Source organism: Fundulus heteroclitus, chromosome 17 (genome assembly GCF_011125445.2).
Source record: "Fundulus heteroclitus isolate FHET01 chromosome 17, MU-UCD_Fhet_4.1, whole genome shotgun sequence".
NCBI classification, from domain to species: domain Eukaryota; kingdom Metazoa; phylum Chordata; class Actinopteri; order Cyprinodontiformes; family Fundulidae; genus Fundulus; species Fundulus heteroclitus.
In genome coordinates, this window is record NC_046377.1 from 20,208,102 (window position 1) to 20,225,442 (window position 17,341).

Sequence of the window (17,341 nt, forward strand, 5' to 3'; positions counted from 1 at the left end):
AGGATCCGCGGGAACCCTGTCAATCTTACTTAAATGATCTCTGTTTTAAGGGCATGCTGGTGCCTGAGCTCCCTGCTGGAGAGGGCCAGGCTCCGGAGGACGCTGAGGTCCCAGAGGACGCCATGGAGAGGCTGGCCCACCTGGAACAGCTGGTGGTGCAGCTGAAGGAGCTCATTCGAGACAAAGACACACAGCTGCTGCAGAAGGAGTCGGACCTGACCAATAAAGATGCCCAGCTCAAGGTTAATGACATCAAATATGCTTTCTTTAGTCTGTTTTTTTTCCCCCTCCCGATCTAACTTTTTAAATTTTGTGGCTTCTGCAGAACGAGCGAGACGAAGCTGACGCTCGCTTCACCAAACTCAAGCTCCAGGCTAAAGCCAAGATGGCGTCCCTCAACAAACAGCTGAGCGAGCTGAAAGGACAGGCGGGATCAGCTGTGAGTCGGAGACCTTTCGCTGCACAATCCCTCAAATGTGGCTCTTCTCCTGTGCATTGTTGGTGAGCCCGTTGTGTCTCCAGCAGAGTCCAGACGGCTCTTTTACTGCGGCGGTCGAGGAGGAGCTTCAGGGCCTGAGGACCAAGCTGAGTGAGGAGGAGGCCAACAGCCTGCAGCTGAAGGAGCGACTCTCATCCACCGAACAGCTGCTGCAGGAGAAGGAGGCCGCCCACGCTGAGCAGGTGACAGTCCTGTGGGACTCTGATTACTCTAACGAGCTCCCTGTTAAGCTCTAACTAGTGTTTAATTGGTTTCATTTGATTGATTTTATGTTTTTTTTGTTGGGTTTACAGCTTCGGGTGCTGCAGGCCGTCGTCGCTGAGAAGGACGTCCGTTTCCAGGAGCAGATTCAGAGGCATGAAGAGGAGCTGCTGAAGGTCAGCGCTCAGTCCCAGGATGGCGCCGAGCTGCAGCAGGTAGCACATCCGGCCGTAATTATCCGTTACGATCTCATTTACGGCCGACTGGAGCCACTTTAGCACCAGCGCCGCAATCCTAAAACGCTGGAGGGACATTTTAAAGAGGTTGCACATGGAGGGGATAAAGTTTTATTTCTTACCCACGGCTTTAAGTTTTTAGTTTATTGTTGCTTATTGACGGCTGGCCCAGGATCTTGTTTTTTTTTTTCTTGAGTTGAATTCTGTGGCTGAAGCGAATGAATCTCCCTGTTTTTTACTCTGAGATGATCTGAATCTAAGGTCTCAACCTGTTCACATGTTGATGGATTTAGTGATTTAAATTGCTCTTAATGGGTAAAAACAGGACAATTCCCGCTGTTTAAGGAACAGATGTCAATAAAAATCTGTTTTCTAGTTTTTCTCAGTGAGATTAAGAGCTGCGCTTTGACTAGACCCAAACGTTAACATTTAATAATTTTTCACTCTGTTCTTGTTGGGTCTATTTGCATCTTTTGGATCTGTGACGGTTTCACATTCAGGCTCTGCCGCAGTTAAGCATCTGCAAAGCACGACGACTCCTCTTCCTCGGTTCATAGCTGGTACGACGATTAAGCATCTTCAGTCAGATAATTAAGTTTATTGTTTCAAAGGTTATTTCAGAGGTCAGAACATATTTTTTTACGTTCTGTCTGGGGAAACTTGGCTCTGTTCTTGGGGGTTTTTCCTTGGAGGGCAAAGCTTCCTCTGGGGGAAGCACAGTAGTAGCAGCGGTCTGCTGCAGGTCCAGCGATGACACTTTCAGGGTGAACCTGCTTGGACGGCCATGTTGGCAGTGAGCGGCTGACTTTAAATTATTTTGAGACCTCTTTATATCCCTTATTAGACTCATAAGCTGCTGCAATCTTCTTTCTGAAGGCCTCAGACAGCTCTCTGGCGTTGTTGCCTCTCACTCAAGAGCTCCACAAACTAAATGTCTGCGGCTGAAGAAGGGAAACCTCCTTAAATGTTGAGCAAAGTGCGCCTGATGTGATTCACCTGTGTGAGCTTTAAGCTAATTTAACCTGAAATGAACGTGGAGGTGTCCTTATTCATCCCAACCTATGAATTGCATTTTTTATTACTTCACACCCAATTATACGTCAAAATAATTTAAAAAATAAGGCTTTTCATAGGGTGTCCTCATCTTTTTAATGACCATAGGTCTGACCAAGATTAAAAGCAACCTGGTTTAATATTAATTAATAGACAGCTGTCAGATTTTCCCCGCTTCACACGGCTGTAGTGCAGATCTTGTGTGAACTGATCCAGTTTAGCTCCAGCAAACAATGTTATTTAGCCCTGTTATTTGTTAATATATATATTAGGATTAATGCAAAGAACTAAGAATAATTCAATTTATTTATATAGTGCCAATTCATGAAACATGTCATCTCAAGGCTCTTGACAAAGTCAAATCCAATCATATAATACTGATTGGTCAAAAATGTCCTATATAAGGAAACCAGTTGATTGCTTCAAAGTCCCGACAAGCAGCATTCACTCCTGGAGAAGCGTAGAGCCACAGGGAGAGTCGTCTGCATTGTTGATGGCTTTGCTGCAATCAATCATACTGAGCAAGCATGAAGCGACAGTGGAGAGGAAAACTCCCCTTTAACAGGGAGGGGAACCTCCAGCAGAACCAGAACCAGGCTCAGTGTGAACGCTCATCTGCCTCGACCGACTGAGGGTTACAGAAGACAGAGCAGAGACACAACAAGACAGACAAAAAAAGCACAGAAGCACACATTGATCCAGTAATCTGTTCTACATTAGTAGATTAGTAATAGCGGGTGATCAGTCTTCCCTGGATGATGTCTCAGCTAACAGAACGCCAGACCAGGTGTACCTACTATGAAGAAAAAAAAAAAGAGAGAGAACAGAAAGTTAAAAGCTGAAATGAAGACAAACAATGCGAAACTGGAAAACAATAGAACTCAGTAGAGTGAGAAAAATAGAGCCTGATGTCCTCCAGCAGCCTGAGCCTATAGCAGCATAACTATAGAGATAGCTCAGGGAAACATGAGCCACTCTAACTATAAGCTTTGTCAAAAAGGAAAGTTTTAAGATTAGTCTTAAAAGTAGACAGGGTGTCTGCCTCACGGACCAAAACTGGGAGTTGGTTCCACAGGAGAGGAGCCTGATAGCTAAAGGATCTGCCTCCCATTCTACTTTTAGAGACTCTAGGAACCACCAGCAGACCTGCAGTCTGAGAGCGAAGTGCTCTGTTAGGAACATACGGGATAATCAGAGCTCTGATATATGATGGAGCTTGATTATTAAGGGCTTTATATGTGAGAAGAAGAATTTTAAATTCTATGGTTTATTTAACAGGAAGCCAATGAAGGGAAACTAAAATTGGAGAAATATGATCTCTCTTGTTGATTTTCATCAGAATAGCATTTTTAATTGAAACTGTGAGTAGTTTAAAAACGTAAAGCTGGTGTTTTCTTATTTCCCAGGCTCTGCAGGCAGCTCAGCAGCGCTGCGTTGAGCTCCAGGAGGCTTTAAACTCTCGCTCCCAAGAGCTGGAAATGCTGCAGCAGGAGGTGAGCAGTGCTGACCAACAAAAACAGGTAAGGGATCCTGAACGCCTGACCTGCAGCTTCCTGCTGCGTGTTTGTCCAGGATATACGGCAATTTCGTGTCGACTCGCCTTCATGCTGAAAAGAAAACGACTGGAGGCGCGCCTACTCGTTTTGGCAGATTTGAAACAAAGCACACCCACACGTGACGTTTTGTTTGCTTCCTCTTCCAGATCCTGACTGCTCAGTTTCGGCAGATGGAGCAGGAGCTATCGGAGGCCGTCAGGCTGCGGCAGGAGGAGAGGCAGGAGTGGGCTGAGCAGGCCAGGCGCGGGGACGCGGAGCTCTCGGCCCTCAGAGCCAGCCTGGAGGCGCTGGAGAAGGAGAGGACGGAGGTGGGGAGGCAGGAAGACGAGCTGGAAACCCTGAGAGAGGCGGCGCTCATCTCCGGGCAGGATCTGGAGAAGGAGAAAACGGAGGTGTCCAGGTTGGAGGCAGAGCTGGCTCGGATGAAAGAGGCCGAGCTCGCGGCCACTCAGGCGCACAGAGATGCTTCGGGGAGAGACGAGGCGGAAATAGCGCGTCTTCAGAGTGAACTCGCCTCGCTTAGAGACGCAGAGTCGGCGGCTGAGCAGACCTTAGAACAAGAAAGATCAGAGGTAGATAACCTGCAGAGAGAGCTGGCGGCCCTCAAGGAGGAGCGGGAAGGCGTGCAGAAGAAGGAGGAGGTCCTTGCTGAGGTCTGGAGGCGTCTTTGTTCTCTTGCTCCTGAAGCGATGCCAGAGGAAGTCCCCGACCCCGCTGAACCCTCCCTGCTGCTGGACTCTGTGCGCTCCGTGGAGACGCAGCTGACGCGGCTGAAGGAGGAGTGCAGCGAGCGGTGCGCCCAGCTCACCCAGACCATGGAGGCCCTGCAGGGTAAGGAGCGTTCCTCTCTGCAAACCTGCTGTCACCAGCTTAAGATGCAGGTCCTGATGAGTTTTACGCGTCTAACTTCCAGAACAACTGGACGTAAAAACAGCAGAACGAGAGGAGGCCAGCGGCAGAATACTCCAGCTGGAGCGGCAGATAGTAGAAGTCAGTACATTATCGTGATTTTCTGCTTCTGTCCTTTTTATTTTCTTTTATTTATTTATGTCTTTCTCTGAAGGGATTTTAAAGACTCACAAAACCTTCCTAAATCATCAACAATCGTAACCCTGTAGATCCAAAAGAATAATTTTTTGATTGACATCTACCTCTTCAACAGAGTCAGTATTTCTCTGAACATACAAATAAATATATATTATACACACCCTATTTAAAAATGCAGAAAACATGAAGAACATTTTTTTATTTTATTTTATTTTTGGTCAAACGTATCAATTATGATACAAAGACATTGTTAAAGCTTTTAATTTTTTTAAAGCAACCAAAAAGGTTTTCCTGTGTTTTTTTTGTTAAACGTATCAATTATGATACAAAGACATTTTTAAAGCTTTTAATTTTTTTAAAGCAACCAAAAAGGTTTTCCTGTTTTTTTTTTTTTTTTTTTTTTTTTTTTTTTTTTTTGGTTAAACATATCAATTATGATACAAAGGCATTTTTAAAGCTTTTTTAAATTTTTTTTAAAGCAACCAAAAAGGTTTTCCTGTGTTTTTTTTTTGTTTTTGTTTTTATTTTTGGTCAAACGTATCAATTATGATACAAAGACATTTTTAAAGCTTTTAATTTTTTTAAAGCAACCAAAAAGGTTTTCCTGTTTTTTTTTTTTTTTTTTTTGGTTAAACATATCAATTATGATACAAAGACATTTTTAAAGCTTTTTTTTTATTTTTTTAATTTTTTTAAAGCAACCAAAAAGGTTTTCCTGTTTTTTAAGTGCCATTTTTCCCACAATTGCCTGTATCAGGCTTTGAATTAAACGTGTCCCCCCCCCCCCCCCCCCCCCCCCCCCCCCCAAGTCATGATTTGAAATCATCACACAATTTTATGACTGGGGTGGAGCCAGAGATGCTACGGAGAGATCAAGATCCATGCATCATCCTCTTAGAATGGCCTAGTTAAAGTTCAGATCCCAGTTTAGCTGAAAGTCTGAGGGGCCACACTTTTCATTCATTTGATGATTTATCATTTTCTTTACTCTTCATAATGGTTCACAGTAGGGCTGAACAATTTATCACATTTTCAATATAATCGCGATTTAAAAAACGCAATTTCCAAATCGCAAAGGTCTGCAATTTTTGGCTATGTAACAATTAGTGAATCAGACGCGTCCTTTAGGTGTCAGTAAAATGTTTGAAGTGGGTTTGCCTCCACATGGAAGGGAAGACAGTTGCAGCAGTGAGATAATCTAATTTTATTACTTGTTTTAGAGTTTATATAATCATACATAGCATTAAGTACAGGTCAATCAGTTGGAATTTGCACTTTATGTTCAACAAGGATTGATGTCCAATTAAATTAAAAGCTGTTCTCTTGAATAATATTCTGATCAATAGAAACATTAAAAATTATTTTTTAAAATAGTCCTTGTTTAAAAACATCTTTATTTAGAGGGCATTTTTGTTGCTTGTGGTTAATGCAGAGAAAAGTCAAAATTGCAATTTTGGTTGAAATACATCGTAGGCAGAACGCAGTTATTTCTGCTCCGTGTTTAGATGCTGTGGGTCTTTTAGCAACTAATCCGCACGGCAAGGAAACAAATTGATTCGTTGTTTGTATACATTTCAAAACGCATGATAAATTAAACTGGGGGGAAAAAATCGCATAAATTCGCAGCATTAAGAAAATAAATCGCAATTAGATTATTTTCCAAAATCGTTCAGCCCTAGTTCACAGCTTTGTGTCACATAAGATCTCAACACTGTGAAGTTTGTGGTTGTAGCTTAAAAGTTTTACCAACCTTTAGATGCATCCCTTCTCCAATCCGCCTGAGTTAAAAGAGCGACTCCTAACTGAGCCTCTGCAGAAGTGAACGACTGAACATTGATGAGGAGATTCTGCTTGTTGGAGAAGGGATGCATCTAAAAGTTGCTGGATTGTAACACTTGAGGACTTGGGCACCTAAAGCTCAACCAACGGGGTTCAAATGACGTCTAAAGTACATTTTGCAAAGTCATCTTTTACCTAAAGGTCAGAGGAGAGCGGCGGGTTGTGTCCTATTTATTTTTCTGTGTCACGGCTTTAGTCTGGACAGGTGAGGACGGAGACGATGTCTGTCTGCCTTCACGCAGCAGAGGCAGGCAGCATATTTAATCCCCTCCTCACTGAGCCGACCTTCACCTTGAACTACACGTGAGCCGCGCTGCTCATGGAGATTTAAACTGCGAGAATATTTCAAAACATCATTTTTAATCATGCAGTATCCTTATTTATGTCCTTCCTCGTTAAATTTTTTTCGTCTTATGCCTTTTTTTATTTAGAAGTCCTTTATTTTTTAACTGATGATGAACTGCTTAACGAAATTATGCGTTTTTTTTTCTTGTTCTGCATTATTTAAGATTTTGTCCTAAAGTTTTATGTCCATCTTTTTTTTTAATTAATTTTTTTTTATTTTTAGATGTCGGACAAAAATGTGACGGAAACTTCGCTGGATCCATCCGAAGCTGAAAGGGGTGAATATATTTTTATTTAAATATTATCTGGAAGATGAGCTCAGTTGGAAATGGCACGCCTCATAAATAAAAGACAAAAGGTTATAAAATGGGAACCGTTTTTATCTAACATCATAAATCCTGTTTCCTTTTTATACATTTTTTTAAAATCAAAGCTGAAAAAATAACTTTAATCTGTTTGTCTGGTCAGAAGTTTACAATCTGGGGCTCTAATGTCGTCCCAGTTATGAGGTATTATGATTTATTTCATATATTTTGTTTCTAGAGCTGATTTTTAGAAGCAAGAACTTTGTGTGCAGGTTTTGTGGGACAATTTCTTTTTTTTTTTTTTATGAGCTCAAATACCTTCACCCCTGCTTTATGCAGTGCGATTATTAAGTTTCAACCACCTAGCTGCTGTTTTGAGGAGGAGTTGCAGAATGTGGCGGTATCACTCCTGCTTTTGTCAGTCTCTGGCATTTCGTTTATTGTACCGGTACCAATGGCCGCCAACATCACAGCTGGTGAGAGGTTCTTCTTGTCATCGTCTGACTCATCAGCCAGGCTTCAGAGTCAAGAGTGTTTTTATTGTCACTGCGGCAAAATTTCTCTTTGGGCACTTTGGTTCACATTATACATAATGAAGGCAAACGCTGACAAAGAGTCCATGAACAAGGGTTACAGTACTTTTTTCTTTTTTCTTTTTTAAGTGTTCAAGAAAGTCACAGATAACAATGAGGTGGTACGGTCCTTATTGTGGAATGATGATTTGATGCAGTAATGTGCATTTAAATATTCTGAGATAGGAGTGTGCAAGTAGGCAACATTAAGGTGATTGTAACGTATGGTGGATTAGTAACAGTGGGATGATTTTAAAGTGTTGGACTGCAGTCTCCCATCAGTGGGCGATTGCCCTCACAGCTCTTGGGAAGAAGCTGTTTCTAAGTTTATTTATTTTGGCTTTGAGGCTTCTGAAGCGTTTACCTGGTGGAAGATGGGTCTGGCCCTTCTTTGGACTCGTTCTGCGTAAATTGAGTCTAGATGCTGCGGACGGCGTCCCACAATGCCCTGCGCTGTCCTCACCACCTGTGCTACGTCCTTCCTGTCCTGAACTGTGAAGCTACCATACCACACAGTTATGCTGAGACATAAAACGCTCTCTATGGTGGGTCTATAGAAGTTCTTTAGCAGTTTAGTGGGAAGTCCAGACCTTTTCAGTTTCCTGAGGAAGAAGAGCTGTTGTTGGGCTTTCTTCACCGGCGGGGAGGTGTCCACAGTCTAGGAGAGGTCAGAGGAGATGTGAATGCCCAGGAACCTGGTGCTGTCTAGAATTTTAAATTGATTCTTTTTGCTTTAACCCCTGGCGTACATGCATATGGTTGAGCTGCAAAAGAAGTAGAGGTGTATGTATATATTTGAGCTTGTATCTTGTAATCCTGACCATGTCTAAATGAGAAAAAATCCACAATTTCAAACCTTTGCACACAATTCTTGTTCTTACAAATCACAGTTGTTCTTTTTCCAGTTGTTTCCCCCTGGAAAAAGAAAATTAATATTATATTCCTGCTCATGGTGGATGTATTTAAACTTCTTCTTTTTAATTTAACTTTTATTGAACTATTAAAAAAAATCCCATTGAGATTAAAAACCTTTTCCAAGGGAGTCATGGACAAGAGGCAGGAAGTTACACATTAAACAGGGATACATTAGGTTAAATGACATAAAAAAACAAAAAACATCAGGTAAAACAATTACAGATAACTGAGGCCGTCCCAAATTCTCTCATTTTCACCTTAAAAGCATTTAAGGATAAAAACTCTGTCAACTTCCAGTTTCTGTGTAATTCTAACCAGAATTGCAAATATATTTCATACACAGCATTTTGCGTGGGATTCGACCAAAGTGGATTTTATAAATCTTAAAATATCATTAAATGTAATCGGCTGTAATAAATTGAGACTATTTTAAGATAATTGGTATCATTTACTCTGTAATTAAAGTCAGATTTAGTTTGAACGTTATGCATAAAGGCCTCTGTAATGTGGTGCCTGTAGGAATGTGCTTGATTTGAAATAAAATCATAAATTATGTTGAACTTTTTGCAGCACACATATTGGCGCTGGAACAGCAGCTGGCAGAAAGAGACGAGGAGCTGGTTGCCTTGAGAGAATCCATCAAAGCTGCTACAAAACAAACGTCAGGACAAGAAGCGTCAGTGGAAACGGATCAAACTCCGGATCAGGAGCAGGCGTCCACCACAGCTCCCCCTGATTCCTTGGAAGATGCACAAGATGAAGAGTCCACCTTAGTCGCGGAGGACACCTCTGTCCTCTCCATTCCCGCTGAGCACGAGAGCAGCCCAGAGCTCATCGGACCCCAGTCCGAGTCTCCCGAAGAATCAAAAGGGACCTCCTCCGACGAGATGGTCACCAGCACCGATTCAGAGGTGGCCCACAGCACCTGGACCCTCCTGGAAGCCGTGAACCAGGAGTGGCCCCTTGTCCCGCAGGACGTCAGCCAGTCCTGGGTGGCAACGAGCATGGAGCAGGAAGCCTCCGCGGTCACAGCCGAGTCGTCGTCGTCCGTCGTCATCAGAGAGACGGTGCAGGTCCACTTGACCCAGCAGAGTTCCTCCTCCGGGCCGGACGTGTCTCTCTTTGCCCAGGCTTTAGCTGAGGAGCTGCAGAAGAGGTACAGCGAACTCCTGGCGGAGCTGCAGAGGCTTCGGGAGGCAGCCGCGGCGTCACAGGAGAGAATCAAGAGCCTGGAAGAGGAGGCGCAGTCCCTCGCTGTCGCCAGGGAGGAAGCTGAGGCCGAAGCGCTCAGGTTGTCCAAGGAGCTCGAGTCGAGCCTGGAGAACGGCGACGTGGTGGAGAAACAGAGGGCGGCCATGCAGCTCCTGGAGGAAGAGCTGGAGGGTTTAAACGATGACAATAGAACCAAGGAGCGGAAGATCGAGGCTTTGCAGGCAGATCTGGAAACGATGCAGCAAGTTCTGTCTGAGCAGGAAGGCGAGGCCAGGAAGCTGGGAGCTCAGCTGGAGGACCGAGAACTCGTCTCCTCCGAGCTTCAGAGGCGGCTTCATGAAATGGAAAACAGCTTGTCTGAGCACGCTCACGCCTCGGATCTCCACAACGAGTCTTTATCAAAGAAGGACTCTGAGATTCAAGAGCTGCAGCTTCTCCTCTCCCAGAAAGAAAGAGAGGCGGCGGAGCTCAACGACGGCATGTCTGCCAAACTCCTACAAGCGGAGGAAGAAAAGTTTGAGATGAGAGGCGAAGTGGATAAACTGAAGGAGCAGATAGAAGAGCTGGAGAAGGTCCGGGATGACCGACAGCAGGAGTCCGGAGAAGACGGAGAACTGGCTGGCTTAAGGAAGGAGAAGGAAGAGGTGGAAACGCAGCTGGCGAACACGAAGAAGAGGCTTCAGGCGGCTCTGGTGCAGCGCAAGGAGCTCATGAAGAAAGTCAGCGAGTTTGAGAAGGAAGCAAAACGATGGAAAGAAAAAGATGAAGCAGAAGCAGAAGAAGCTCCTGAAAATCTCCCTCAGAGATCCGAGAGTCAGGACTTGGAGGCCAAGATCGTGAAGCTGGAGGAAGCTTTGAGAGCCAAAGAAGAAGAGGTGGAGACTCTTGAGCAGAGACTTGGCCATCAGGATCAAGTCCTGGCTGAGGCGCTTGCTCTGAATAGAAAGCTGAGTGAAGAAGCTGAAAGCAACCGACCTGAATTCTCCTCTGACGCGACCGCCTTGCAGTCTCAGGTGGCCTCCCTGGAAGCAGAGCGAGAAACGCTCCAGAAGAAGGTTCAGGAAGCCCAGGAGTCCCGCAAAGAGACCATCCGCAAAGCCAAAGAGAAAGACCGGCACCACCGCGACCAGCTCAAGCAGCAGAAAGAGGAGTACAACGAGCTGATGGAGCGCTTCGAGGTGCAGAGCGGCGAACGGGAAGGTCTTCTGGACAAGCTGAGGGAGCTGGAGGAGAAAGCGAGCTCTGAGCGTGGAGGTCCACCTCAGAAGCCTGCCGCGAACGACTGGGTTCAAGAAGATTGGGTCGACTTTGCTACATCTGAAGCAGATTCTTCGCAACCACAAGCGAGCGATCCAGATCAGCGACCTTCAGAGCTGTCTCGTGTCGTGTCTGAACAACCGGAGGAGTCTCTCAGAGTCCTTCAAGACGAGATCCAAAACGTACGGCGCCTCAACTCCGAGCTAGAGAGGCAGCTCCAGGAAACCCAGACCAGCCTCACGCTCAGGGAGTCTGAGATACTTGAACTGGGCAAAGAGCTGGAAGCCCTGAGGGAGAAGGAAAACCAGATCCATTCCCTCTCTGAGGAGATGAGCGAGCTGCGAGAAAAGTATCGCCAGGCCGAGGCGTTTACAGAAACCCTGAAGGCAGACATGGAAGCTGCATCCAGAGCCTCTGCGGAAACATCAACGGAAACCCTTCAAGCCGAAGTGGACGACTTCAAGCGCTTCCTGGACAACAAGAACCGCGAGATAACGGCGCTGGGCGAGCAGCTGAGCGAGCAGAAGAGCCTCATGCACTCCATGCAGGACTCTGTGTCTGAGAAGGATCAGCTGATAAGTTCCTTACAGGAGGAACTGAAGGCGGAGCAAGAGAAATCGCACAAGCTGGAGGCTGAGCTTTCCCACAAACAGCAAGACGACGACGACGGCGAGGCGAAGCTCCAGCAGCTCCAGCGAAAGCTTCAGGCGGCTCTGGTGTCTCGCAAGGAGGCCCTCAAGGAGAACAAGAGCCTGAAGGAGCAGCTGACTTCGGCCGAGCAGCTCGTCGCAGAGCTGCAGCAGAAGATGGACTCGACAGAAGAGGAGCTGCAGGGTCTGAGAAGCGAACGGGCGAGACTGATCGAGGAGGTTGACCGGACCCTGCTGGAGAACCAGAGTCTGGGGTCCTCCTGCGAGAGCCTGAAGCTCGCCATGGAGGGCATCATCAACGAGAAAGACGCCAGCAAGAAGGAAGTAGAGCTGGCGAAGGAAGAGGCGGCGAGAAGGTGTAAGGAGTGGGAGGACAAGGTCCAGGGCATGAAGGACGAGTACGAGACGCTGCTCAAGTCGTACGAGAACGTGAGCGACGAGGCGGAGCGCGTGAGGAAGGTCCTGGAAGCCGCCAGGCAGGAGAGACTGGAGCTGGCGTCCAAGGTGAGGGGCCAGGAGGCCGCGCGGCAGGAAGCAGAAAGGCGGGCGGAGGAAGCCCACAAAGAGGTGGACTCTGTGAAGGACAAGATGAGGAAGTTCGCAAAGACGAAGCAGCAGAAGATACTGGAGCTGGAGGAGGAGAACGAGAGGCTCCGAGAGATGCAGGAACGGTCGGCTTCCAGACAAGATGGCCGTGCCGTCGGAGCCGAAAACGAGCACCTTCAGGAGGAGATGGGAGCCCTGCGAGCCGAGCTGGAAGCCGCGGCAGCAGAACGAGACGCTTTTAGGCAGCAGGTTGATGAGCTGAAGGAGCAACTCGCCGAAATAGAGGAAAGACGTCCACTCAGCCCCGAGCCCGTCGTAGAGGAGCTCGTCACGGCGCTGCGGTCGGACGCCGTCGTGACGGCAGCAGAGCCTCAAGACGACCTTGTGGCCGCAGACGAAAAAGAGGAGATTCAAACTTTACTGGAAGATAAAACGAGGGAGATTGAGGCTCTGAACGCGGAGAGGGAACTTTGGCAAGAACGGGAAGCCGAGCTCCGAGCCGCGCTGGCCTCTCTCGAGCAAGAGCTGAAGGAGAGTAGAAACGACAAGAACCTTCAAGAGAGCCTCGAGAGAGAGAAGCAGCTGACGGAGGAAGCTTCCAGGAGGGAAGCCCGGTTCAAGGAGCTCCTGGGAAGCCTTGAGACCGAAAAGGACAACCTGGAGGAGCGTCTGATGAACCAGCTGGCCCAGCTCAACGGGAGCATCGCCGCCTACCAGCAGGAGGCCGCGGACAACCAGGAGCGCCTCGCCGGGATGCAGCGGGAGGCGGAGAGGCTGGAGAGGGAGCGGGGCGAGCTGGAGGCCGAGGTCCAGAGCGAGCGGGACCGAGCCGCCAGGCTGGAGGAGGACGCGAGGCAGGCCCGGCGGGAGAGAGCCGAGGCGGAGGCGGAGTCCGGGAAGCAGAGGGAGCTGGAGCAGCAGCTCAGGTCCGCCCAGCGGGTCAGAGAAGGCAGCCAGAGCCGAGCGAAGCAGCTGGAGGAGCTGCTGAGGGAGAAGCAGCTGGAGGTGCGGCAGCTTCAGAGAGACTCCATCCAGTACCAGGAGACCATCAGCCAGCTGGGACGAGAAGCTAAAGCGCTGCGGCTGGGCCAGGAGGAGCTGCGAGGCCGGCTAGAGCAATCACAGCTGCAGAGCTCAAACGCCTTAGAGGATCTGAGAAGGACCGAGGCGGAGGTGGAGAGCTGTAAGTCCCAGCTGGCTGAGGCGCAGAAGGAGGCGAGCGAGGCGGTCTCTGCGAGAACAGCCATGGAGCGCGGCGTCCAGCAGAGGGAGGTCGCGCTGAAGGCTGAGGCGGAGCAAACGCTGGACTCGGTGAGATTCAGGCTGGGAGCTGAGCTGAAGGAGATGGAGCTCCGACTGGAAGAGGCCTACGCAGAGCGGGACAAGGAGGAGGAGGCTACCCTGCAAGCCAGAGAGACGGCGGAGGCTGCGGAGAGGCGAGCCCAGGAGACCCAAGCTCGCCTGGACGAGTCCCTGGCCAGGTTGGCCGCCTTCTCCCGCAGCATGTCCTCCCTGCAAGACGACAGGGACAGAGTTCTGGACGAGGCCCGGCAGTGGGAGACTCGCTTTAAAAGCGCCCTGCAGGGGAAGGAGGCCGAAGTCCGCGAGGCTGAAACGCGGGCCAAGGAGCTGGCAGACCAGCTCCAGAAGGAGACGGCGCTGAAAGAGGAGCTCAGACAGTCTGTAAACAGGTAAAAGTCGTCTCTTCTATCTGTGTTGGTCAAGTTGAATTCAATTAAATTTTATTTATATAGCGCCAATTCATGAAACATGTAATCTCAAGGCACTTTACAAAGTCAAGTTCAATCATATTATACAGATTGGTCAAAAATGTCCTATATAAAAGAAACCAGTTGATTGCTTCAAAGTCCCGACAAGCAGCATTCACTCCTGGGGAAGCGTAGAGCTACAGGGAGAGTCGTCTGCATTGTACATGGCTTTGCAGCAATCCCTTATACTGAGCAAGCATGATGCGACAGTGGGAAGAAAAACTCCCCATTAACAGGAAGGAAAACCCTCCAGCAGAACCAGAACCAGGCTCAGTATGAACGGTCATCTGCCTCGACCGACTGGGGGTTAGAGAAGACAGAGCAGAGACACAACAAGAGAGACAAAAAAGCACAGAAGCACACATTGATCTAGTAATCTGTTCTACATTGGATGGTAATAGCGGATGATCTGTCTTCTCTGGATGATGTCACAGTTAACAGAACGCCAGACCAGGTGTACCTTCTATGAAGATAAAAGAGAGAGAGCAAAAAGTTAAAGCAGAAATGACGACACGCAATGCATAATTGAAGAACAGTAGAACTCTATAGAGTGAGAAAAATAGACCCTGATATCCTCCAGCAGCCTAAGCCTATAGCAGCATAACTATAGAGGTAGCTCAGGGTAACATGAGCCACTCTGACTAGAAGCTTTGTCACAAAGGAAAGTTTTAAGATTAGTCTTAAAAGTAGACGGGGTGTCTGCCTCATGGACCAAAACTGGGAGTTGGTTCCACAGGAGAGGAGCCTGATAGCTAAAGGATCTGCCTCCCATTCTACTTTTAGAGACTCTAGGAACCACCAGCAGACCTGCAGTCTGAGAGCGAAGTGCTCTGTTAGGAATATACGGGGTAATCAGGGCTCTGATATATGATGGAGCTTGATTATTAAGGGCTTTGTACGTTAGGAGAATTTTAAAATCTATTCTTGATTTAACAGGAAGCCAATGAAGGGAAGCTAAAATTGGAGAAATATGATCCCGCTTGCCAGGAACTAAAAATAAATAAAATGTTTTGTTTTAGATTGCAGAAAGCAGAAAAAGATTGGCAGCTGAGATTGGAAGAAGAGGAAAAGAAAGTCGCAGAACACCAAGACGTCCTAGAGCAGCAAAGAGCGAAGCTCGAGGGAACCACGTCCGAGTTGCTAGCTGCTCAGAACGAAGGCCGCGCCCTGAAAAGCGAGCTGGAGAGTCTGGGTCAGAGGGTCCGGACTCTGGAGGAGGCTGTCGGCAAGCTGACGGGCGAAGTGGACCGGGCCAGGACCGAGCTGATGGAGAGGGAGGCAGAGGAGAGGCGCCTGTGCCTGAACGTGGAGCAGCTGGAGACGGACCTGCGCTCCTCCAAGGTCCTGACGGAGAGCCTGCAGACGGAGTTACACGAGAAGGAGAGGAGGGAAGTGGAGCTGCTGGGGGAGAAGGAGCAAGCGGTGACGCAGGTAAACGGATGTTTTCCCTCTCTAACGTTAAATAAGACCAGCAAAGGGTGTTTGACTGTATCTGTGTCTAATCCAACCCCAAGGCTGCAGAGGAGGCCCGAAAAGAGGCGGACGGCAGGGCGCGGGACGCCGAGAAGGAGCTGGAGCAGAGAAGAGGAGAAGTCAGAGAGCTGGAAGAGAAACTACGGAAAGCAGAGGAGGAGAGCGGCGACCGGAAAGCCAAGCTGGACTCGTTTACCAAGGCCATGGGCTCTTTGCAGGACGACAGAGACAGAGTGCTCAACATGTACAGGCAGCTGGAGGAGAAACACCTGCAGGTAATCTGAATTGGCTTGAATGGAGGAGCTATTGGCACATCGGCAGGGAAAGGCGCAGGACTGAAAAGGCTGATTCGCAGCATTTATTTACAAACGTTTTCCATCCTTAGGGAGTCAAAGTCGGGCCAAACATCCGATTCACACTTAGATTTAAGTTAAAGTCAAGCTTTTAGTTTAGCTGTTTCTTCTGACTGGGAGAAATTTAACGCTTGAGAGAGGGAGCTGAAGATTAGGGTGATGGTACGGTGTTTTATGAAATGTTTATTTCAGGATCGGGAGAGATCGGCAAACACAAATAAGGACTCAAACACTGTTTCTGTTAGAATATAAGGCACACATTTATTATTATTCCCCACAGAATACAGCACATCAAACAATTAGCTCTTCACACACGCAAAGTAGCAGGCAATAAAGCAACAAGCTTTCAAACAAACGTGACGCTCAACAGATTCTCAGAATCAGCTCTTACCATTGACACGAACTGGGAGCCCTCAGTCCTAGGTTAAGATCAGCGTTCACGATGCCGGTATCCACACACGAACTCACGGCAGACTCACCGGGCTGAGGGCAGTCACCTCTTTATATACTTGTAAACAAAGAGTCAGATGTGGAGCGAGAGTGGCCATCTCTCCCTCCACAGCTGCCCTGCCTCCCAAAGCATGTTTCCCAAACAGAACCCGTTCCCAGCACCTCAGCAGTGTGCAAAGCAAAAATAATATTGCATACAACAAATCAAACAAAATAAGAATACAGAATCAGTCTTTCCCACAACACATTGTCATAGGTTCCCACCACAAGTTAAAACAAGTTATAGCACAATAACACATGTGGTTCTTAGTTTTATGTGAGCAACATAACAGGCACGAGCATGTATGTTGCTCTTAGTTTAAAACTAATCAGTTTTTCCCAAAATACATAGTCAAAGAACAAAAATAACTCTTTAATATATCATACGGAGACCCTCCAGCCTCAAAGACATGGAGCTCATCACCAAGATATCGGTGTAACCGTGCAAAAAAAAAATAAAAAATCTGGTCAGCAATAATAAGAGTTGTTTCATTTGCATTGAAAAATAAGTTTATTAATGTTTGGTTTTAGGTTCTTTTTTTGTTGTGGACACTTGGAAAACTCTGATGCCATTTATGACTCGGGCCTAATTGGCGGTTGCCCAGGGCGGCATTAGAAAGCGGATGGTTGATCACCATAAGGCACGGGTGTCAAACTAATTTCTATACTGGGCCACTTTAGCATCATGGAGTCATTAAAAGGTCGGTTACACGTGTATAGATGATACTATTGATTTCAGAATTTCATTTCAGTTCACATAGAAATATAAAAATTGCTTAGTAACATAAATGTAGCACCCTTAGGCCCAGTTTATACAGCTTATCTGCAAAAAAATAAAAATAAATATTGGGGTGAGTTACACTGTAAACACTCATGATTCTGCATCACTTTTTCTCTTTGGAAATTTCTGGGTTGTTTTAATCTGAAAACTGACATCTAGTGGCAGGAAGCTGTTACTACACAGTTTAATAAAATCAACATTTGCTACAGGAGGCCCAGTTTTAGCCACTTTATACAATTTAAA

At 47.1% G+C, this 17,341-nt stretch overlaps 1 protein-coding gene across 1 annotated transcript in view; it reads left to right on the forward strand.

Moving 5' to 3' along the window:
- The window catches only part of golgb1 (golgin B1), a 28,385-nt gene that overhangs the window by 4,335 nt on the left and 6,709 nt on the right, over positions 1-17,341 (forward strand). Inside the window, exons 3-13 of the mRNA XM_012853408.3 lie at positions 51-242; positions 326-439; positions 526-681; positions 793-915; positions 3,396-3,509; positions 3,692-4,376; positions 4,459-4,535; positions 7,000-7,054; positions 9,139-13,924; positions 15,022-15,433; positions 15,517-15,750. Coding sequence (XP_012708862.2) covers positions 51-242; positions 326-439; positions 526-681; positions 793-915; positions 3,396-3,509; positions 3,692-4,376; positions 4,459-4,535; positions 7,000-7,054; positions 9,139-13,924; positions 15,022-15,433; positions 15,517-15,750 — 6,948 coding nt within the window. The remainder of the gene's footprint in view (positions 1-50; positions 243-325; positions 440-525; positions 682-792; positions 916-3,395; positions 3,510-3,691; positions 4,377-4,458; positions 4,536-6,999; positions 7,055-9,138; positions 13,925-15,021; positions 15,434-15,516; positions 15,751-17,341) is intronic.